Raw genomic sequence first — 23,514 nt, forward strand, 5'->3', positions numbered from 1 at the left:
CATAGAGCAAGGGTTGGCAGGAACAGGCATCTCATGCAGTTTGCCATTGCTGCTGTAGAGCTTCCAAGGCCTGGATTTTGCTGATTACATTCCTGTGGTGGTGTTCAACATATTCCTTTATTGTATTTTTTGTAAATTGTTAAGTTGGTTGTAGCATCTAGAGGCTTGCTCTCAGATTCAGCGTTAACACCCCACCCCAGCACACACACACAGCCACCTCATAGGGGTAGTACTGTATTCTTCTATTTGGATGCACATAATATCTGGTTGTCTTTTTGTGATGGTACCAGTCATTGATGATTCATACCCAATTAGGGGTTGCAAAAGGATGCTATTCTCATTCTATTATTCTTTTTTATTGGTTGGAATGTTTCTAGAAAGAGAAACTTTCCCTTATTTACTATTTGGTTACCCAGTGGTATCATTTACACAGGGAAGCCAGGATATATGTTTGATTCTTTCCTTTTTGTTTACCAATTTTCAGAATATTGAGCTGGTTCACTGGCATCTCTGACAGTAGCCAGTTAGTTCTTAATTTTCCTTTTTTCCCCTTTAGATTCATTTTGAACTCATGGATTTGAATATATGTAATGTATTTTGGTCCATCGCAGTTAATATCCTCAATGCTTAAATTGTTCCATATAGTGAGAGCCTCATCAAGTTGGCTCTTGAGTCCTCTCAACATGATCCTAGTAGACTTTGATTGATTCCTTGCTTGCTGGTATGTAAAGATGTGCCATTTCCTGCTTTAGACCTATAATTAGGCATTTCTTCTTTATAGTGGTAAATGGTATTTCAAGACAACAATCTAGATGGTGGAGGTGTTCACTACTACTGAGTTGTTCATTGTTTCTAGGTCTTTTCAATGTACAATGCTAGAGAAAATGTTGGAGTTGTTTTCTTTGTTTTTGCTTATTTTTACTTTTAAGATAAAATAGACCTTCAATTCATATGGTACTTCCAAGATAACCATTTCCTTTATCTCACGGTACACATACAACAACTTTAGAATGATTATACCAGCACTACCACCAATGTAGTTACTGAAAGTAATTTAAGATTTTTTTTAGACATATTTTTTGCAAGGATGTTTCCCTCTGGGGATGAACAAATCACTGTGTTTTAAGTTCTTTCCATTCTGTATGGTTGTATCACCCACTGATACATATCTAGGTTGATTTGTTTCATTTATTTTCAGTATTTAGTTATTGCTTTTGAAAGTTTAGTCTGGGCTGGGTGTGCTGGCTCATGCCTGTAATCACAGCACCTTGGAAGGTTGAGATGGAAGGATTGCTTAAGGCCAGGAGTTCGAGACCAGCCTGGGCAACATAGTAAGACCCTGTCTCTATAAAAAAAAAAAAATTAAAAATAGCTGGGTGTGGTGGTCCGTGCCTGTAGTCCCAGCTACTCAGGAGGCTGAGGCCGGAAGATCACTTGACCCCAGGAGGTCAAGGCTGCAGTGAGCCAAGATCACGCCACTGTACTCCAACCTGGGCCATAGAGCAAGACCCTATCTCAAAAAAACATTAGAAAATTTAATCTGGCTGGATGCAGTGGCTCATGCCTGTAATCCCAGTACTTTGGGAGGCTGAGGCAGGCTGATCACTTGAGCTCAAGAGTTTGAGACCAGTCTGGGCAACAAGGCAAACCCCCGTCTCTACAAAAAATACAAAAGTTAGCTTGGTGTGGTGGTGCACACCTGTGGTCCTAGCTACTCAGGAGGTAGACTGAGGTGGGAGGATTGCTTGAGTCCAGGAGGTTGAGGCTGCAGTAAGCCGTGATTGTGCCACTGCACTCCATCATGGGCAACAGAGCAAGACTCTGTCTTAAAAAAGAAAAAAAAAGAAAGAAAGAAATTATGTATATGTACACGCACACACACATATATGCAGCATGTTTATATAAGGATATGTCTATTTCAAGAGCCAGTCCTCAGGGTTTGACTAGAAGCTGAAATCTTCAGGCATCAGCCTCTAGGAAGTTATAGTAGGTAGACTTTGGTTCAGATTCTACTTCTATTAGTTAATTACAATATTGTGATTGTGGCAGGTTCTCTGTTAGTCAATTTCTGTGTCTATAAAATGAATATTATAATTCTTAGTTGATATAGGGATTAATCATAGATTCTGATGTAGTATATGTGCAATTAGTAGTCATTTGTAGTGTTGTTTTACTAGCTTGAACATACTGCTTACTTGAGAAATTTCTGGAGCTTTTTCTCTAAAATCTTGTTTGCTAATGCTTTTTTTTTTTTTTTTTTTTTTTTTTTGAGACCTGGTCTCGCTCTGTCATCCAGGCTGGAGTGCGGCGACGCGATCTCCCCTCACTGCAGCCTTGACTTCCCGGGCTCAAGTGATCACCGCACCTCAGTCTCCCTGGTAGCTGGGACTACAGGTGTGCGCCACCATACCCGTCTGACTTTTGTATTTTTTGTAGAGACGGGGGTTCGCCTTGTTGCCCAGTCTGGTCTCAAACTCCTGAGCCCAAGCAATCCACCCATCTCGGCCTCCCAAAGTGTTTGGATTACAGGTGTGAGCCATCATGCCTGGCTTTAATATGCTTTTATTCTTAAAAATTTCCTCTAGTTTCAAGAACCTCCTCAGTCTATAACATCATGTGTATTCCTTTTTCAATTTGCCCTTGCCCCTAATGTTTCACTAACCTGAAAAATCTTACTTTTTGTCATATAAAAATCTGTATACCTCTCACAGCCAGATTCACCTCTTATCTCCTCCACAAAGCTTTCTTTCATCTCTCTCTTTTATGTAGTGCTTCACTATTCACAGAGAGCTTTTTATATCCATTACCTTACTCAATCCTTGATATATCTTATATGGTTCACATGTGAACTCCATTTTATAGGTAAATTCATCTAGATAGATGACATATCACAGAGTAAAACTATTTCAGTGATAACGACAAATACCTAGGTGTCATAATGCCTAGTCTGATATTCTTTTCACTAAATAACTCCACGCTAGCAAATGTTTTCTGAGTTCTATCGTACTTAACATAGTACCAAAGTTAAGTGCTTCAGATACATGAAAATCAAGCAGTTAGTTCAGTCTTTCCAGCTAAAAACAGCAGTCTTACACTACATTTATTTAGTAAATTCATTCAACAAGTATTTTTGAGTACTTATGTGCCAAGCATTTTGTATTTCCCGTGTGATGTTTAGCATATTCCCCGATCGGTAAGTAGTGGTTTAAAAGTTATTTTGAAAGTTTGTTTTAAATGTCAGTCTGAATACAGTGTTTACATTCCAAGCCAGGGGAAAGGAGGTCTTCTTGCTTAGCCTATACATGTACATATATCATAAGATAACCTACGGGGAGTAGTAGAATTGGATATGTAGTAAATACTTGGTTCACTGAAAAATAAGCCCTAGGCTTGTCTTTGTCTCTTAGTAGTCATTGCTGCTCCTAGGATGAAATGAAAGTAAAGGAGCTTTATGTCTTTTAGCATTTGACTAAGGATTGCAGATCCCACTGTGAAGATAAACAACATGAGTACTTACTTTGTAGACATTTACTTCATCTTCATATGTGAAATATTTTTTTTCAAGACAAACTTGAGTGGTTAATTTAAAAACATGCTTTACATTTAACAAATAAATGTTTTACATTTACTTGCTATATTCCTCATTTGGAAAAAAAAAATCTGTTTTCAGTGGGAGAAATTGTTTTCAAATAGTTGTATATCATGTCTGTGCATATATACCATTTAGACAGGGAAAGTTTCCCATTGTATTTCTTGGTTTGTTTCCTTATTGCAAGTATTTTGGACTCTTATTTAGGACTTATGGTTAGTGCTATGCTTGCTGCACATACTGCGCAGTAAAATCAACAGGCATTTACATGTGGTTCATCTTTTCTACTTTACCCAAGTTGTTTTTGTGCTCCAATCACATTGTAATCAGTTTTGTTTTCTAGAAGCTGGGTCAGGCCATTTCCCTACCGGCATTTAAGTATATGTCACAAAGTTTCTCTTTAAATTATGAAACCGTTCAGAAGATATGCTGAATTATTAAGATAAATACCTAAAAATTCTCCAGCAAGTAAGACAAACCTTACTAGTTACTTTAGCAACTAGAAATAACATTATAATTGACAGGAACTACAATAGAATACAGTTTGTTTTTTTTTACATCATAGTATTTTTACAATTTTACTTTTTAAAATAGCCAATAATTTGGACATGTTATGTTTTTTTCTTGAAGCTTTCAGTTCTGCATCTCTAAAACAATAACTTGGAAGTGGTGTGCTCTTCGCATCTGAGGTAGATAAGGAGAGTCAAACTGCATTCTTTTTTAAAAAAATTATTTATTTATTTATTTTAAATATAGTTTTTTAAAATAGAGACAGGGTTTTACTAGGTTGTCCAGGCTGGTCTCAAACTCGTGGCCTCAAGCGAACCTCCTGCCTCAGCCTCCTAAAGTGCTGAGATTACAGGCATGAGCCACCACTCCTGGCCACATGTTGCATTCTTCAAGTTAATTTAGTCTGCTTTAAATACAAGCTCAGGTGTCTCAGTTTATTTATTCCTTCAACAAAAATTACCAAACTAAAAGAGAATGTGAAAGAAAAAGATTTACCCATAATTCAAGCATAACTCATTCTTCCCTTGCCGTCTCTGTCTACCATTCCACCCAAGTTAAAGTGTTTTTCTTTCCAAATACTGCAAATTGGACACATAATGCTTAAAAGTAATATTCTAGTAAAACAATTAAGACATTCTTACAGGCTGGGTGCAATGGCTCCTGCCTGTAATCTCAGCACTTTGGGAAGCCGAGGCAAAAGGATCACTGGAGGCCAGGAGTTCAAGACCAGCCTGGCCAACATGGTGAAACACCATCTCTACTAAAAATACAAAAATTGGCTGGGCGCAGTGGCTCACACCTATTACGCAATCCCAGCACTTTGGGAGGCTGAGGCAGGCGGATCATGAGGTCGGGAGATAGAGACCATCTTGGCCAACAAGATGAAACCCCATCTCTACTAAAAATACAAAAATTAGCTGGGCGTAGTGGTACGCACCTGTAATCCCAGCTACTTCGGAGGCTGAGGTAGGAGAATTGCTTGAACCAGGGAGTTGCAGGGTTCAGTTAGCCGAGATCGCACCACTGCACTCCAGCCTGGGCGACAGAGCGACACTCAGTCTCAGAAAAACAAAACAGACAAAAAAATTAGCCGGGTGTGGTGGTGCATACTGGGAAGGCTGAGGCATGAGAATCCCTGGAACCCGGGAGGTGGAGGTTTGCAGAAAGCTGAGATCGCGCCACTGCACTTCAGCCTGGGCTGACGAAGTGAGACTCTGCCTCAAAAAAAAAAAAAAAAAGAGAAATTCTTAGAGCACAGTATAATGGACTTAGATAGTGATCAAATGTACATTGCTATCAACTGATGATTTACTTGTTCTGGACTATTCTACTTCTTAGCTTATGGCCGAGCTTTTTAGTATTTTTAGTTTCCTTCATGTTACTTTAGTTGTAAAATAATTAGTCATTCCCTAATTGGCACACTTTAACTTAGTCCAAATATCATTTATTAATAAAATGATTTCAAAGAAATTATTGTTGGCCGGGCATGATGGCTCATGCCTGTAATCCCAGCACTTTGGGAGGCCGAGGCAGGTAGAGCGCCTGGGCTCAGGAGTTCGAGACTAGCCTGGGCAACATGGTGAAACCCTGTCTCTACCAAAAAATACCAAAAAAGTTAGCCAGGTGTGGTGGCATACACCTGTGGTTCCATCTACTCGGGAAGCTGAGGCCAGAGGATCAACTTGAGCCTGGGAGGCAGAGGTTGCAGTGAGCCAAGATCACACCACTGCACTTCAGCCTGGGTGACAGAGTGAGACCCTGTCTCTCACACACACACAAGTTTAAAAAAGAAAGAGAGAGAGAAAATACTTAAAAAAAGAAATTATCCAAATGTACTTTTGAGCACATTGTAAAATATTTGACATTTTAAGAAGTGCATGCTTTTATATGAATCTAAAATTGTATTATAAATAAGCTGTTTAAAGTTCTACGTACATTTCCATTTTTTTCATCTTTTTTCACCAAGGTTGTCACTCTGTAAAGGCAGCAATGCTCAGTGTTTGCGCTGTACCAGCAGCATTAATTTCACCTGGAACCTTGTTAGAGATGCACATTCTTTTTTTTTTTCCATTTTAATCTTTTTTATTATTATTATACTTCAAGTTTTAGGGTACATGTGCACAGTGTGCAGGTTTGTTACATATGTATACATGTGCCATGTTGGTGTGCTGCACCCATTAACTCGTCATTTAGCATTAGGTATATCTCCTAATGCTATCCCTCCCCCCTCCCCCCGAGATGCACATTCTTAAGCCTCATTCCAGACCTTCTGAATCAAAATCTGTGTTTTATTTTAACAAGCTCTCCAGGGGATTCTGATGCATGCTAAAGTTTGAGAACCATTGCTCAAAGGCTTTGTATGTGGTAATTTCACAACAAGCTTCACATCACCTGACTTTAAAACAGCGTACTTCTGCTTAGTTTTCTAAGCAGAAGTTATTAAAGGCCAGGCACACTGGCTCATACCTATAATCCCAGCACTTTGGGAGGCTGAGGTGGGCGGATCACCTGAGGCCAGGATTTCAAGACCAGCCTGGCCAACATGGTGAAACCCCGTCTGTACTAAAAATACAAAAATTAGGCTGTGTACGGTGGCTCAGCTTGTAATCCGAGCGCTTTGGGAGGCTGAGGCGGGTGGATCACGAGGTCAGGAGATCGAGACTGTCGTGGCTAACATGGTGAAACCTCATCTCTACTAAAAATACAAAAATTAACTGGGCGTAGTGACACACGCCTGTAGTCCCAGCTACTTGGGAGGCTGAGGCAGGAGAATCACTTGAACCCGGGAGGCAGAGGTTGCAGTGAGCCAAGACCGCACCACTGCACTCCAGCCTGGGTGATAGAGGGAGACTCTGTCTCAAAAAATAAAAATAAAAATAAAAAATTAGCTGGGTGTGGTGGCAGGTGCCTGTAATCCTAGCTCCTTGGGAGGCTGAGGCAGGAGAATTGCTTGAACCCAGGAGGTGGAGGTTGCAGTGAGCCGAGATCATGCCACTGCACTCCAGCTTGGAGGACAGAGCAAAACCCCGTCTCAAAAAAAAAAAAATAAACAAACGAAAAAAGTTATTAAAACATTTGGTAGGGCACAGTGGCTTGCACCTGTAAATCCTAGAACTTTGGGAGGCTGAGGCAGGAGGAATGCTTGAGCCCGGGAGTTCCAGACCAGCCTGGGCAACATATCAAGACCTCGTCTCCACTTAGAATTTAAAAAAAAAAATTCGCTGGGCCTGGTGGCACACATCTGTAGTCCCAGCTACTCAGGAAGCTGTGGCAGGAGGATCACTTGAGCCCAGGGGTTGAGGCTGCAGTGAGCTATGATTATGCTGCTGCACTCTAGCCTGGACGACAGAGTAAGGAACCTGTTTTTTTTTTTTTTTTTTAAAAAAAAAAACAATCAAAACATTTCTTAAGCCGAGCATAGTGGTTTGCATCTGTAATCCCAGCTACTTGGGAGGATAAGGTGGGAGAATCAACTTGAGGCCAGGAGTTCAAGACCGCCTGAGCATCAATAGCAAGACTCGTCTCTAAAAAATAAAATGATTCTTTAATTTTTTCAGTTATTGAGATTATAATGCATATTACTTGATTCTTTATAGTCTTATATTTGGGAAAATGTTGGTTCTATGTTGGTTTGATTACTTCAGTGATGTTTGCATTATTTGCTTGGTAGAACAAATTAAGCTTCTCCCTTCCCTTTATGACACTTCTGTTTTTAAGCTAGCACATTCTTAGTTTTAATTTTAGCCAAACTGTCAAATATTTTAAAATTAAAATCATGTTTTAAAAATGTGTGGGTTAACTTGTTTTAATTACCTATCACACAAGTACCATCTTAAAATTGGCTTTGCCATCAGTATATGTGTGACAACTAGGAACTCTTTTTTTTTTTTTTTTTTTTTTTTTTTTTTTTTTGAGACAGGGATTTACTCTGTCACCCAGGCTGGAGTGCAGTGGTTGATATGAACTCACTTTTAACACATTAAAAGAATGAATAATTTGAAAGTGACCTAGTAACTGTTCTTCTAATGTTTGATATACTTAAAGGGGAGTATTGTTTGTTTGTTTGGTTTATTACTGTGTATCCAAGCACTTGAAAGTTAATGTCTACAGATTATACTTTCTGGTACTATTTTGAATAGTGTATCTTAGCTAAGAGTACCTGTGAACTGAGTGACATAAAATATGTCATCAGGTCAGCCTTCTTATTGACAGTTCTTTGATATGAGGAAGAATTGGATTATATAAACTCGTTTTGAACAGTGAAACTAATCCAGTTTGTTATTGATAGATATACCTGTTTTCTAAAATGTACCAAACTTGTGCCACATTTCTCTCTACATGGACTCTGGTTCTGATTGGAATAGCCTATTTATTTGTTAGTGTTAGGTATCCCTAAATAATATGATTAAATTATCCAGTAATTTTAACTTGGCTGATTTTGTACTATTACTAAAATCTAGTTTTATATGAATTCGTTTTACATTTGATTATTCTTTGAATTTCAGGATGGTGAGGAAGAAGAAAATGAGAAAGGTATGTTCGATGCTAGAGTTTAAAAATTGCTAAAATTTAGAAAAACAGTAAATTATGTAAAAATAAAGCACTCCTTATTTGAAATCTTATTTTTGAAATTAGCTTATTTTCAAATTTATCTATTTAGTGAATTAAGCATCTTGATTTTATTTTCCAATTGGTTTTAATTTTCTTTTGAACACTAAAGATATATTCCAACTTAATAGTACATATCAGTTACTGTAGTGAACAATGCTATTTTTGATTTAACCCAATTTTAATTTTATTTTTAAAATAACTTCTGGTATACGGTAAGTTGATTAAATTCTTAAGACTGACACTGCAGTAACTCATGTGTGCTTATTGGAGTCCTAGTGCATAACTCACAGTGAATTTTACAACTAGTCCTAAAAATGATGAATGACCAGGAAACTGACTTTGTGTTTGCTGCTTAGAGAAACTTCCATACAGTCATCTGACAATTTTAGTTTAGACGAGCTGTCTCATTCAATACAATTACAGGGGCAACAGTAGCAATACATGTGGTCAGTAGGAGGTTATGGAAGAGTCCTTGGACAGAAGTCAAAGGATCCTACTTTGGACTAGAAAGGACATGGAGCAGGGTTAAGCAAGGCAAATAAAAAGCCTAGAAGCAATGATGAAGTAAAGCTACTGACTGAAAATCTCACATGCCTGAAGCCTTTCTGTTTTGGGGGAATGCAAGACATCTTTGAAAACGGTAATTGCAGACTAACTGGACAGGATGAAGACTGGAAATAACCAATTTCCTGAACGTCACAGAGCAGGAGCATCTTTGGAGCCTTCTGTACCAGTTTTCCATACGAATCTGGACTACTCAAGCATTGAAGAGTGGAAAAGATGGGGCCCTGAAATACTCTGAAGACTGATTGATATCCTCAGACTGTTACCTGTCAAGAAGTCACCATGGGAGTTCTGAAGGTCACTAGGGTTCAATCCCAGGATAATTCCAACATTGAACAACAATCTGCACTTTTGTCACTGTCACATGGAGGAACAAAATCTTCCATTTGCCATTAACTTATAACCAGAAATGAAGAGCTGGTATCTTCAGGATGGAACCATTTTCTCACTATTGTTGTTTGGTGTTTGTATGTAGAGATCATTTTTTCCATGAAGAATAAGTGATCCTGGGTAAAGGATGGTTTATGTTAGTTAATACCCTTGTGTTTTTTTTTTTTTTTTCCTAACCTTCCATCAGTGCTAATAACTGGCTTTATATTTTCTAGGTCCTATTCTAGCTTATGAATATGAAATTGTTTAAACTTCTTGTTTTGCCATATTTATTCCTGTTAAATCCTCTTAGATATAGCAGGTTCTGGTGATGGTACACAAGAAGTATCTAAACCTCTTCCTTCAGAAGGGAGCCTAGCTGAGGCTGATCACACAGCTCATGAAGAGACGGAAGCTCATACGACTGTGAAAGAAGCTGAGGATGACAACATCTCGGTCACAATCCAGGCTGAAGATGCCATCACTCTGGATTTTGATGGTGATGACCTCCTAGAAACAGGTAAAAATGTGAAAATTACAGATTCTGAAGCAAGTAAGCCAAAAGATGGGCAGGACGCCATTGCACAGAGCCCGGAGAAGGAAAGCAAGGATTATGAGATGAATGCGAACCATAAAGATGGTAAGAAGGAAGACTGCGTGAAGGGTGACCCTGTCGAGAAGGAAGCCAGAGAAAGTTCTAAGAAAGCAGAATCTGGAGACAAAGAAAAGGATACTTTGAAGAAAGGGCCCTCGTCTACTGGGGCCTCTGGTCAAGCAAAGAGGTTTGTTTTTCTATGTCAGTTCTTTACGATACTGAATTCCAGCATTCAATAAGATCACTCTACATTAAGGGGGTGGCTTCAAGAACATGTACAGTAATTAGTGTCTTATGATCCTGCCTATAATATTTTTGACCGTCATAAGTTACTTTTAAAAATTTTCAAGATCTTCATAATAATGCAGTGTGTTCTACTGATTGTCGAATGTCAGCATATATTTGGTTTTTTTGTTGTTTTTTGTTTTTTTGTTTTTTTTCAAATTGACACTTTTTTTGTGTTTTATTTTTTAAAATCCTTGTGATGATGGTTAATGAACAACTATCAGTTCTAAGAACACAAAATGAAGTCAAGTCCCAGTCCTGAAATCTGGAGAAGATGGCCATATTTCCACTGAATAGAATTGTCAGAAAATCTAGATCTTCAGGCATCTTGGGGAAAATCAGTGCAAGAATCCTCAGGGAGTCATTTGTTCAAATAACCTAATCTAGGCCTTTGGAATTGTTAATTTGTATGAATAGCACTAGTTTGAAATATAGTGAATATCAAGTTCTTCTATTTTGGGTTTGTTTTGTTTTTGTTTTCAATTTTCTTCTGGTGATTTGCCTCTTTAGCTCTTCAAAGGAATCTAAAGACAGCAAGACATCATCTAAAGATGACAAAGGTAAAGAATTTTTTTCCCTATTTATTTCAATGTTGACATTGCGTATTTTCATTAAAAAGTAGTAGTTGCGTGGTATTTTCTTTGACATTTAGTCCTTAAAAATTTTATTGACAGACTAGAAACTTGAGATGGTCTTTATGTAAACTGTGGAATTATATAGATTACAGAAAACTGATTGATGTGTTACTGTTTACTTACGTTGTAAACTGGTATTGGGTATGTTAAAAACCCATTAGCTAGGGAACACTTATTTGGTGTGTTCTAAAGGACTGTGTTGAATAATAATAGATACTTTCTTACATTATAATTTCAGAACTATTTTATCTTTTGTTACTCATTTATAACTACTATACATCACCACAACCTTTTTCCTGTTCTGTCTTTAAATAATACTTGTGTGTATTTGTGGAGTCTAGTATTCTTTTTTCTTTTTTTAAAATTCTTGTAAGTTTTAAAGTGCAATATTTAGTTGCTTTCTGATACTGAGAAATCTCTGGTTATCTCATGCCCATGAGCTATAGTTTCATCTTGTACATGTGCTGTGTTTACTTGAAAAATACTTACTTTCTAGAAAAGGATTTTAAGGGAAAATAAAACATTTAGGTACTGCGAAGCTTTTAAATACCTCCTAAATGTGTAAAGGAGAATTGTATGCATCCTCTATAGTTTATTTTAAATCGTTAGAAATCATAAGGATGTGATTTATGAATTGGTTGGTCTTGCTTAAAAGAATGTGAAATATAGAAATTGTTCCTTTTAATTGCTTGTTTCTCTTAAATACTGTTTCTCTTAAAGTGAGTAAAAATTATTTTCCAAATAAAGTCAAGTGAATGAAAATTTCCCTTTTACTACAGCACATTTGAAGAAAAGGGTGACTGGCTAAGCCTGTATCCTAAGATACAGCCTCTATACATATGAAGCCATAATTTATGTGTGACATAGTACAGAAATGATTCATGTAATCATTTACCTATTATAAAGGATTTTGAGACCTCTGATCTTAATCTTGTAGTTGTTTTGTTTTAGAATATTGTTTCTTATTGAATCTAGAGTTATCCAGCTGCATATAATTCCCATTTTGTCTTACTTATTCTCTAATACGGAATAAAGGTGTACCAGTTGGTTCGTCTTTGTTATTAACCATACAAATTCTTGAAAAACATATACCTTGCTCTAACTTTTTTCTTCTTCCATTTCAATTTCTAAGGATCTAAAGCCCACAGCAGATGTGGCAACTAAACAGTCTGTTCATTCCTAAATGACTGCTTCCTAGTTGTCTCTATTCAGTGCAGTGGTAGACTATAAATTATTAAAACTGAACAGCAAAAGTCCGAGACATGTAATTGATTTTTTTACCCTCTTCAATTTAGAACTCATACAATAGGAAATGTACATACATTCAGATTTTTTTCCCTCACTAGTTATGTTGTCTGTTTGATTTCAATAATAGTAAACTCCCAGGATTTTGATACAGTAACATCATACTATCAAAATTATAGTTTTGAAAGAATGTGGCCCTTATAATTTTGTATAAAGATTCTGATTGAGATACTTAAACATCTGATATTAAATCTATTCTAGGAAGTACAAGTAGTACTAGTGGTAGCAGTGGAAGCTCAACTAAAAATATCTGGGTTAGTGGACTTTCGTCTAATACCAAAGCTGCTGATTTGAAGAACCTCTTTGGCAAATATGGAAAGGTACATTCTTTTTACCTTTTTATCCCTCTTTCTAGTGTCTGCATTTGAAATGAGGATTGTATTCTAAATAGTATTACATAAATATCTTCTAATTTATTGTATCTCTTAGGACTGTTAATAGACATAATTATTGAATTCTGTGGTAATGGTAGGTGAGAGTTAGGGGATAAATAGCGTTTCATCATTTAATCCCTCTCTGAGCCTTGGGAATCTTTGTATTCCAAACTTTAAACCTATTTAAGCCAAGGACTAAGTTTATTCATCATGATACTTTATAGCACGTAGCTTGGGATCTAACATATTGCTGAGCCTGATTTGGACATCTTGAAAATACATTTATATTTAGACTATTATTAGGCAGTGGGATGGATACACAATTCATAGGGGGCTGGGGAGAACCAGATATGATCCTTGTTATAGATTTCTAGTCCAATAGTGGAGAAAAATGTAAAACTGGCTATATATATATAAAACTGGTTTATATATATAAACCATGAGAATGGTTTAAACTTATATAAAGTTATATATAAACATACATCTACATTAAGTTCATATATAAACTTTTTTTTTTTCTTTTTGAGACACAGTCTCACTCTGTCACCCAGGCTGGGGTGTAGCAGCGTGATATGGGCTCACTGCGACCTCTGCCTCCCAAGTTTAAAGGATTCTCATGCCTCAGCCTCCCTAGTAACTGGGATTACAGGCAGGAGCAACTGCACCGGGCTAATTTTTGTATTTTTAGTAGAGATGAAGTTTTCACTATGTTGGCCAGGCTGGTCTCAAACTCCTGGCTTCAGGTGATCCACCCGTCTCAGCCTCCCAAAGTGCTGGGGTTACAGGTATGAGCCATTGCACCATGCCTATATACAGAAACCTAATCAGAAGTTGTTATAAGTCTTGTGAAGGAAAAGTACACAAGTGTTAAGAAGGGGAGGCTTTCCTGTGGTTAGTTCATCAGGAAAAGTTTCTGTGGCAGTTAAGGGGAGACCTAAAGGAAGAGAAGGAGTAGTCAAAGAATACTCAATTAATAATGAATGCTTTGAATTGTGAGCTGCATCCCTGAGGGCACTCAATACTGTCTACCTACATAATAGTTTTTCATATACATCATAGTTAATGTACTCCAATGTAAGCTCTTTGAGGTCAGGGACCTTATTTAGTGTACTTCATGTGCACATGATAGGCTTTCAGATATTGAAATTACTTAATTAGTGACCATTATTGGTAAATAGCCATTAGTATTACCAAAACCTGTCCTCTTGATTTTTGGAGGGTTTTTTTCCTGCTTTAATTAGTGAGTTGCCTGAGTGTAAAGGAGGTTCTTAGTAGGTGTCAGAAATAGAACACTGAGAATTGTAGTCCCATGATAGGCTGTGTTATATTTTTTCTTCTATTTTCGATAATGTATTGTTAAGAGATATGAAAACAATATTTTAGTGTTGGTATTTATTAGTAGTAAAACTATATGAGGATACCATTTATTTGGTAAGAAGACCCGTGGAGTTAAAAATTAAATGGCTATGGAGCAAATCAGCCTTTCCTAGGGTTGAGGTAAAAGTTGATTTGTTCCAGCCACCCACACCATAAAACTCCTGATTTTCCTGTTTACTTCTTCCCAGCTTTATGTCTTTACTCCTCTTTGTTCAGCACTGAATCGTTCCCTTTTCTTCTTACTCATCCATCCCTGCTTTGTCTCTCTTAACTATCCATCTTACACAATTGCAATTATTTGTCATGTTCATATACATTTTAAAAGCACATAGATTGAAAGTGTTGTCTTTCAAGCTTTAGGGTGTTTTTCGGGGGGTGCATTTTTAAGTCTGCTTTTTGATATGTGATTGGTTCTTTACTCATTATAGAAAAGTGTTAACACTCATCAATAAAATACTAGAAACTTTCTCTAAAGACATTCAGGGTGGGCCTATGATAAGGATATTTTGGTTCAAATCCAATTTATTTGCTTTTATTAATTGTGCCATTGCTTCATTGATGAGATTGTGTTTTGGCTACTTCGGCTACATATTTGAGGGGAGGAAATAAATATAAAAGAAGATTAAATTGCTTTTTGGCACTTTAAATTGTTCCCCTGAATATTTACTAAGATGGGTAATGTAGATGGTGATCACAAGAATATGAAATAGGCTGGGTGCAGTGGCTCATGCCTATAATCCCAGCACTGTGGGAGGCCAAGGTAGGCCGATCACCTGAGGTCAGGCATTTGAGACCAGCCTGGCCAACATGGCAAAACCCTGTCTGTACTGAAAATACAAAAATTAGCAGGGCATGGTAGTGTATGCCTGTATCCCAGCTACTTGAGAGGCTGAGGGAGGGGAATTGCTTGAACCCAGAAGGCAGAGGTTGCAGTGAGCCAAGATCACACCACTGCACTCCAGCCTGGGCGACACAGTGTGACTCCATCTCAAAAAAAAAAAAAAAAAAATATGAGACAGAATAAGATACACCCTGAATTAATATATAGTTTCGGTTGTGAAGTTTCATGTATTTAGAAGTCTATGTACTTGGAACGTTGTAAAACTCTCTAAAGTACAGTCTCATTTTATAGGTTCTGAGTGCAAAAGTAGTTACAAATGCTCGAAGTCCTGGGGCAAAATGCTATGGCATTGTAACTATGTCTTCAAGCACAGAGGTGTCCAGGTGTATTGCCCATCTTCATCGCACTGAGCTGCACGGACAGCTGATTTCTGTTGAAAAAGTAAGCTTCCCTAACTGTTTATCAAAGCAAGTCTAATTTGATGGCTAGTTCTCAACTCATAGCTGTTAACAGTAGCAGGGAGTAGAATTTGCAATTATTTTTAATTTTTATGTATTTGTAGTTTTTACTCTCCTTATATTTTTCTATCTTTTCCAAATTTTCTGCCATTAGCACACTTTTTATAATCACAAAAATGTAACCATATGTACAAATTGCTTTTCTGGTTCGAACCTTTCAGGTAAAAGGTGATCCCTCTAAGAAAGAAATGAAGAAAGAAAATGATGAAAAGAGTAGTTCAAGAAGTTCTGGAGATAAAAAAAATACGAGTGATAGAAGTAGCAAGTAAGGATTTATTTTTATTTATTTATTTTGATAAGCAGATAGACTTTTTTGGTACATTATGAAGTACTCATTCTGTTTTTTTGTCTGGGGCGGTATGGTCAGGACACAAGCCTCTGTCAAAAAAGAAGAGAAAAGATCGTCTGAGAAATCTGAAAAAAAAGAAAGCAAGGATACTAAGAAAATAGAAGGTAAAGATGAGAAGAATGATAATGGAGCAAGTGGCCAAACATCAGAATCGATTAAAAAAAGTGAAGAAAAGAAGCGAATAAGTATGCTATACATCTTTTCAGTCCCTTTCTAATGCATTCTATTACTTAATTTTTACAGTGGAAGGGAAAACCTGAAATTCTAATCCAGAGATGTAAGCTTTGTTGTTCGATGTCATTGCGGTTGGAAAGGAGGTCTAGTAGGAGTAATTGTCTTCTTTTCTACTCTGGGGAAACAAATAAATGTGTTCTTCCAGCTAAGCTTCTTTGCTATTCTGGGCTGACTTAAAATGGTCCTTGATTAGTACTGTTGAATTAGGATCTTTTGGTATCACTGAAAGTATTTATGTTAGCAGACTGAACTGTTTAAAAAACTCTTTGCATTGAAGTTCTTGTAGAATAAGTAGGTTTTTTATTTCATGTATTGGTGTGTGACTATCAGGTTTTTTATTTCATGTATTGGTGTGTGACTATCAGAATTTAGCATTTTTACATACATATTTTCTTTTTCAGTGAAAAATTTTAGACATTTGTTTTTTATCATTTTTTTCCCTTAGGTTCCAAGAGTCCAGGACATATGGTAATATTAGACCAAACTAAAGGAGATCATTGTAGACCATCAAGAAGAGGAAGATATGAGAAAGTAAGTCTCTGATCAGGATGGTTGTATACTACTTCAGCTGTTTACAAAAGAAGATAATTCTGTTTTTCCATAACCATCTTTGCGTACTTGCATGCTTGCAAACCCAAGAAAAAGGAAATGTTACTAGTCATTTGAACTTTTTAAATGACCTGCTAAACTTGAAAAATAAAGCCCCAAAATATTTTAATTTCTAGTGTTCTAATTTTTTTCTATAGATTCATGGAAGAAGTAAGGAAAAGGAGAGAGCTAGTCTAGATAAAAAAAGAGATAAAGACTACAGAAGGAAAGAGATCTTGCCTTTTGAAAAGATGAAGGAACAAAGGTTGAGAGAACATTTAGTTCGTTTTGAAAGGCTGCGACGAGCAATGGAACTTCGAAGGTAGGAAAAGAGTCTGTTTTATACCTGTCTTTAAATGTAGGTAAATATTTAACACTAGTTGTAAGCCAGATTTCTGGAAATTGTATTCCCACAGAAAACTGTTTGCCACCTTAAAGAAGTTACAATAGCATCTAATGATTTCTTAAGTTTGCATAGCACTTTACAATTTACAAAGTGCTTTTCCATCTGTTATCTCCAACTCAACAGTTCTGTAAGGCTAGTTATGCCCATTATACAACTGAGAAAAATGGAGGCCCAGAGAGGCTAAATGACTCTTCCAATGCCCACATGGCTAACAAGTGGCAGAGTCGGGACTCAGACCCAAGTCTTCTGACTCCAAGTCCAATGCTCTTTCCTCAACACCAAAGCTGCTGCCATAAAAAACATGACTTTAAAGGAAAAATTTGAGATAAGATAGTTTCAAAGTAGCTATAGTGTTCAAATACTGTAATCTGAAATTTTAACAAATTCAGCAAAAATTTATTGTTTGCATTAGTGCCTAAGAGAAGGAAGATTTGCCCTGTGAGCCTGATGGTATTCAGATATCCCAAAGCAAGCATTCTCTTTAAAACAAACGGAAAATATAAACAAAGCAAGATGTTTCCATTTTTAGTGGCCATATCTCAACAGTTTACCATGAGTGTCAGTTTACTTTTGTATATCAATTTTTGGATGCCACTTAAAATAGTCTTGTGGGTGTGTTTTATAGTATATTATTTCAAATGTTAAGCTATCTTGTTCAGGGGTTACTTATCATGGGATTTCATCTATTCATTCACGAGAGTGTTAGGAACTACCAGAGATACTTTTAGCAATTTAGATTATTCTGTACAATAATTGACACACAACTTTACTAAAAGGAAGTAATCCTTGTAGCACACAGAACCCATTTTCTCTTTTTTAAGATGAAGTCCAAATGTGCCTAGCTTCCTGTGTATTTAGTTGACAACAGATTGAGAGGAAAGTGGGATTGAGGAGCAACTAGACCAGTGATTCTCAAACCCTATGTGACCAAAGTCCCTTTTATATTAAGAAAAGTTGCAATGCCTTTACTCTTCTGAAATGAAATTGATGCATAACATACTTAACCTATACTAACAATTTCCAAAACAAAAATAAAAAAAGTAATGGCTTAACTATAATATAAAGGAGAAATAAAAGTAATTTATAATAAAAATATGTATTCCAGATATGAATGTTTAGGCATGACTTAATGAAGTAGTCAGATGTTTGCATCCCTATTTAGACTCACTGAGAATGGGACAGCTTCAAATACAGACTGACATTGTATGTCAGTTAATATGTTGTATTGGTTAGTAAATACCAGAAGTAGTGTTGACATTATGACATGATTTCTGAAATGGTGAGCAACTCTTGGTAAAAGTCTCAAGAAAGTATAATTTTCCTTCTATTTATATGGAGTTGCATTATTGGAAATTCTAGAATATACAAATCATATCAAAGCAAACAAACAGTATTTATTAAAAATGGGGTTGAGTTCTAGACTCACATGTTATTTTGCTTGGTTGTTTTTAATAGTATGAATGTCCATTGTGGCATCTGAAAGGTATGAGAGGTGTTGGATGGTTCTTGTTGTGTACGACTATCCTCACTATTCCATGCATCAATAAGATACTTAGATTCCTTCATCCTCATACACTAAACACTACTATCTGCCCCATGGTCATTGTGATAATTAAAAATATCCCATTGATTTCTGTAGAAATAGTACTGACCCATTGAGAACCACTGGGTTACTAGAGAAAGACATGCTGATGATAGACAGAAAAGGACGCTGACTACCTTACAGTAAGAAAATAATATTAAAAGTCTAATAGAATAACAATTCAGTTCAGTGAACAATTGAACTACCTCTGACTCAGAAAAGCATGTTACCTGGAGCCATCTATTACAGGATAGTAAACATTCCAAAATAGCCCTTAAGGACACCATTCTGTTATATGTAGTATTTGCTATTATTGATGTTCATTGTTATGATCCCAAATCATCAAAGTATGTACTTGTTTAAGGAGATACAATAGAATATATAATAGGGATTAGAGCTTTTTCCATCAAAAACAAGTGTTGGAAGTTGTAGTTTTGTAAATTTATATCTGCAGATTACATCCTTCTAAAATGTCAATTAATTAATGGACTATTATAGTGATTTTTATTTAAACAGGAATCATCTAAGAGGCAACTACTCTATATTATAAAATTTAGCTGCTCAGTTGACAGTCTTATTTATAAATAAGTGAAAATATTGGGATCTGTTTAAAGTTTTACTTTGAATTCTCTTTCCAGTTACATTAAAACTACTTAGATTGAGTTGAAATTTAAAATTGCCAACCTCAAGGAAAAATTCAAATTCAAAGCTATTCTCTTTCACACAGTGCTAGCATAATTTAAGTATTTCTAAATACTGATTTTTGGTAGACGAAGAGAGATTGCAGAGAGAGAGCGTCGAGAGCGAGAACGCATTAGAATAATTCGTGAACGGGAAGAACGGGAACGCTTACAGAGAGAGAGAGAGCGCCTAGAAATTGAAAGGCAAAAACTAGAGAGAGAGAGAATGGAACGCGAACGCTTGGAAAGGGAACGCATTCGTATTGAACAGGTGCAGTCAGAAAATCTTTTCATCTTAAATAACTCACCTTTTTCAGACTCTGTGATTTTAGCCCTAAAACTTGCTTTACTTGTTGTAAAGCGTCTATAGAATGAGTTTTGCTAATGAGCTTTTAAGTGTCCCTGAAAGATAACAGTGAATTAGGTACTAGTTAAAAATAGAATTAGTAGTGACTTTGTTCTAGATAACTGGTAATAATTCTAGCTCTGCAATATCATGGCAGCCTAATAGTCTGAGCATAGGACTATGAGTCCAGAGTAGTTGTAATCCAGGCTCTGTCACTATCCCAGTCTTAGAAAATAATAACTGTGTCCTTACATATTATAGTGGGAATGATTTCCCAAGGCTGGAAGGAAATAATGCCTCTCTTTGCAGAATTGCACCTCAGGGTTTTAAGGCACTTAGTCAACATGCATATTAAGAATGCTATTTCTAATTCCCTTCAGGTGCTTTTGTTTTAGTCGAATGATTAAACTAAACTTGACCTTCCCAAATACTTGCCAACTTTTACCACCCAGTCCTTGTTATTTTTAATGTTGCAGAACAATAGCTACGGCCTAGATTATTGAAATCAAATTTAGGTGTCATAGGTTTGTGTTTTGCCTGGTCTTTGCTTATGATGGTTTCTTAGCGACAGGATTAAAACAAGGTTGCATGTATACTTATCTTATGTTTACATTTTGCCTTGGTTGGTTCTTCCTTCTGTGTTGTCTGAAGGAACGTCGTAAGGAAGCTGAACGGATTGCTCGAGAAAGAGAGGAACTCAGAAGGCAACAACAGCAGCTTCGTTATGAACAAGAAAAAAGGAATTCCTTGAAACGCCCACGTGATGTAGATCATAGGTAGTTACTGGTTTTATTCCTTAACAGTTAACCTTGCTGTTTTATTCCCTTTAGGCTAAGACTAGAGAGTTAGAAAGTACAGGCTCCCATCACTGGAATAAAAGTCATGATCAACAGGGATGGGAAGGATTACAGTACTGGGGTAGACCCAGTGCACTGGCAAGTGGGAACAGTCTGTGTTTCTTTCCCTGTCTACCTTTCTGATGCCAGATGTTTTTCATTATGACTGGAAATACATTGTCGTAGTAGGCTTCAATAATTAAACAGATTTTGAACATTCTTAAAAAGGTAGTGCAGATAGTATAGAAATGGAAGTCATAAACTTGAGATTGAAAGATAGATTCTATTGTGTGTTTGGATTCATACTTCATATAGATTTAAAAATATAAGTATGCCCATTTAATTTTGTTAACATAAGTTCTATGAAACTGAGTTGATTATGTAGAGAAATAGGTGGAATGAATGAACTGTGCTTCTGACTTACCGCTCTAACATTTCCAAAGTTAAGGATAACTGAAGAGGTTGTGAACTGCTGGTTAGAATTTTATTATAAAGTGGTTTCAAGTATTTTATTTGTCTTTTCCATTTAATGGTATCATTTCTCCTGAATTCTAAATGTCTTTTCCATTTAATGGAAAAGACAGGCAGTTTTTCAACTATTTTCTCTCCTGTTAAATTCCTCTCACACTAGTTGACTTTATGTAATTCAACAATTAAGTCTTTGCTAGTTTGTACTCCTGATGTGTTCTGTCTTGATTATTAGCCCTGTTATGTCCACAGTTCTAACATGTGGTATGTATGACTCCAAGTAAATGTCGTTTGATTACTGTAGAACTAATTTATGTAAATGAGCAAATATTTCTCTTCAAGGCGAGATGATCCTTACTGGAGCGAGAATAAAAAGTTGTCTCTAGATACAGATGCACGATTTGGCCATGGATCCGACTACTCTCGCCAACAGAACAGATTTAATGATTTTGATCACCGAGAGAGGGGCAGGTTTCCTGAGAGTTCAGCAGTACAGTCTTCATCTTTTGAAAGGTAGATATGGTGAAAATTGTTATATTTATTTTATGAGCCTTGCTAGTGATAACTCTGTTTCTCCTAAAATCTTAACTAGAACTACCAGGTCAGAACTGAATACTCAGAACAAATTACATGGTTTTTGTTTCTGTTAATGGGTCAGAACTGAATGCTCAGAACAAATTACATGGTTTTTGTTTCTGTTAATGGGAATGTGATTCAGTATTCCAAATTAATTAACTAGAACACCATTAAGTAGGTTGGCTTTATCTTCTTATCTTTATTTTATTTTTATTTTTTTTGAGACAGGGTCTCATTCTGTCTCCCAGGCTAGAACGCAGTGGTGCAACCTCTGCCTCCTGGGTTCAAACGATTCTTGTGCCTTAGCCACCCAAGTAGCTGAGATTATAGACACGCACCACCACCACGCCCGGCTAATTTTTGTATTTTTAGTAGAGACGGGGTTTTGCCATGTTGGCCAAGCTGGTCTAGCACTTCTGACCTGAAGTGATCCACCCACCTCAGCCTTCCAAAGTGCTGAGATTACAGGCCTGAGCCACCACGCCCGGCCTCTTCTTATCTTTAAAACTGTGGAAGCACTGATTGCTTTGGATGTTCCTCAACTGTTAAGAACAGTAAAACATTCTTCAGCTTGGTAGTGACTTTTGAGTGTTGGGTATCATTTCTCCTGAATGCTAAAAAAACCAACCTTTAGGCTAGACACTTAGTTCAGTTTAAAAGAAAATGAGTTGTAATAATCAATAACTAGCTTTTTTCCATGGCTTTGCCTTAAGTTCATTTTTTGGTTTCATTATTGTAGGTTATGCAGACAAAGTTAAGAAGAATTAAGCACTCAAGTAAGCACTTCTTGGACCTATATTCTTTGTTTCTAATCAATAGGCGGGATCGCTTTGTTGGTCAAAGTGAGGGGAAAAAAGCACGACCTACTGCACGAAGGGAAGATCCAAGCTTCGAAAGATATACCAAAAATTTCAGTGACTCCAGAAGAAATGAGCCTCCACCACCAAGAAATGAACTTAGAGAATCAGACAGGCGAGAAGTACGAGGGGAGCGAGACGAAAGGAGAACAGTGATTATTCATGACAGGCCTGATATCACTCATCCTAGACATCCTCGAGAGGCAGGGCCCAATCCTTCCAGACCCACCAGCTGGAAAAGTGAAGGAAGCATGTCCACTGACAAGCGGGAAACAAGGTAGCTGTGTACTTCGTAATGCTTTCCTAGTGGTCTCATGCATTGGGGTTAAAAAAAATTAAGATTACCGTTTTGATCATGTATGTTTTTATGTTTTGTTTAACAGAGTCGAAAGGCCAGAACGATCTGGGAGAGAAGTATCAGGGCACAGCGTGAGAGGTGCTCCCCCTGGGAATCGTAGCAGCGCTTCAGGGTATGGGAGCAGAGAGGGAGACAGAGGAGTCATCACAGACCGAGGAGGTGGATCACAGGTAAATGCTGCGGGAGGCTTGCCATGAGCCTGCACACAAACATTTAGAGGATTCATGAGCTACTCTGGATATACAGTAGCATTTTGATGTGGCTTAGCTAGATTGGAATGATTGAGAGGCATTAATTTTTTATTTTAATTTTTAAAATCTGAATTTTTCTCATACTTTACTGTCAGTAGTTGACCATCAGTAGTCCAAAGAGTTAAGGTACTAGCCTTGAAATACTTACTTTATTTTGATTAAACTTCCCAGTGAAATTTAAGAATTGTTAATTTGGTAAATGAGCCTATCTAATGATAACTTTAGTTTTATTACTTTTTAAGAAATTGAGGCTTTCAAACTGGATCTGAAATCTTTGGCCCCTACTTGTGTTTCCTTTTCAATAAAATATTCTTGGCCGGGCATGGTGGCTCATGCCAATACTTTGGGAGGTAATCCCAACACTGTGGGAGGCCGAGGTGGGCAGATCGCCTGAGCTCAGGAGTTTGAGA

General features: G+C 36.9%; 1 protein-coding gene across 8 annotated transcripts in view; it reads left to right on the plus strand.

Annotated features, from left to right (window-relative positions):
- Positions 1 to 23,514, plus strand: part of SLTM (SAFB like transcription modulator) — a 55,085-nt gene that overhangs the window by 24,096 nt on the left and 7,475 nt on the right. For 3 of the 8 annotated variants that reach the window (XM_055278338.2, XM_055278340.2, XM_055278342.2), the window contains 14 exons: positions 8,605 to 8,632; positions 9,957 to 10,425; positions 11,034 to 11,083; positions 12,665 to 12,783; positions 15,347 to 15,496; positions 15,735 to 15,838; positions 15,941 to 16,107; positions 16,602 to 16,687; positions 16,903 to 17,066; positions 19,503 to 19,683; positions 20,410 to 20,534; positions 21,405 to 21,575; positions 22,458 to 22,772; positions 22,879 to 23,023. In XM_055278338.2, the coding sequence (XP_055134313.1) occupies positions 8,605 to 8,632; positions 9,957 to 10,425; positions 11,034 to 11,083; positions 12,665 to 12,783; positions 15,347 to 15,496; positions 15,735 to 15,838; positions 15,941 to 16,107; positions 16,602 to 16,687; positions 16,903 to 17,066; positions 19,503 to 19,683; positions 20,410 to 20,534; positions 21,405 to 21,575; positions 22,458 to 22,772; positions 22,879 to 23,023 (2,274 nt within the window). The remainder of the gene's footprint in view (positions 1 to 8,604; positions 8,633 to 9,956; positions 10,426 to 11,033; positions 11,084 to 12,664; positions 12,784 to 15,346; positions 15,497 to 15,734; positions 15,839 to 15,940; positions 16,108 to 16,601; positions 16,688 to 16,902; positions 17,067 to 19,502; positions 19,684 to 20,409; positions 20,535 to 21,404; positions 21,576 to 22,457; positions 22,773 to 22,878; positions 23,024 to 23,514) is intronic. The other 5 variants (XM_055278339.2, XM_063639009.1, XM_055278343.2 and 2 more) reach the window with 2 other exon arrangements.

Source organism: Symphalangus syndactylus, chromosome 5, assembly GCF_028878055.3.
Source record: "Symphalangus syndactylus isolate Jambi chromosome 5, NHGRI_mSymSyn1-v2.1_pri, whole genome shotgun sequence".
NCBI classification, from domain to species: Eukaryota; Metazoa; Chordata; class Mammalia; order Primates; family Hylobatidae; genus Symphalangus; species Symphalangus syndactylus.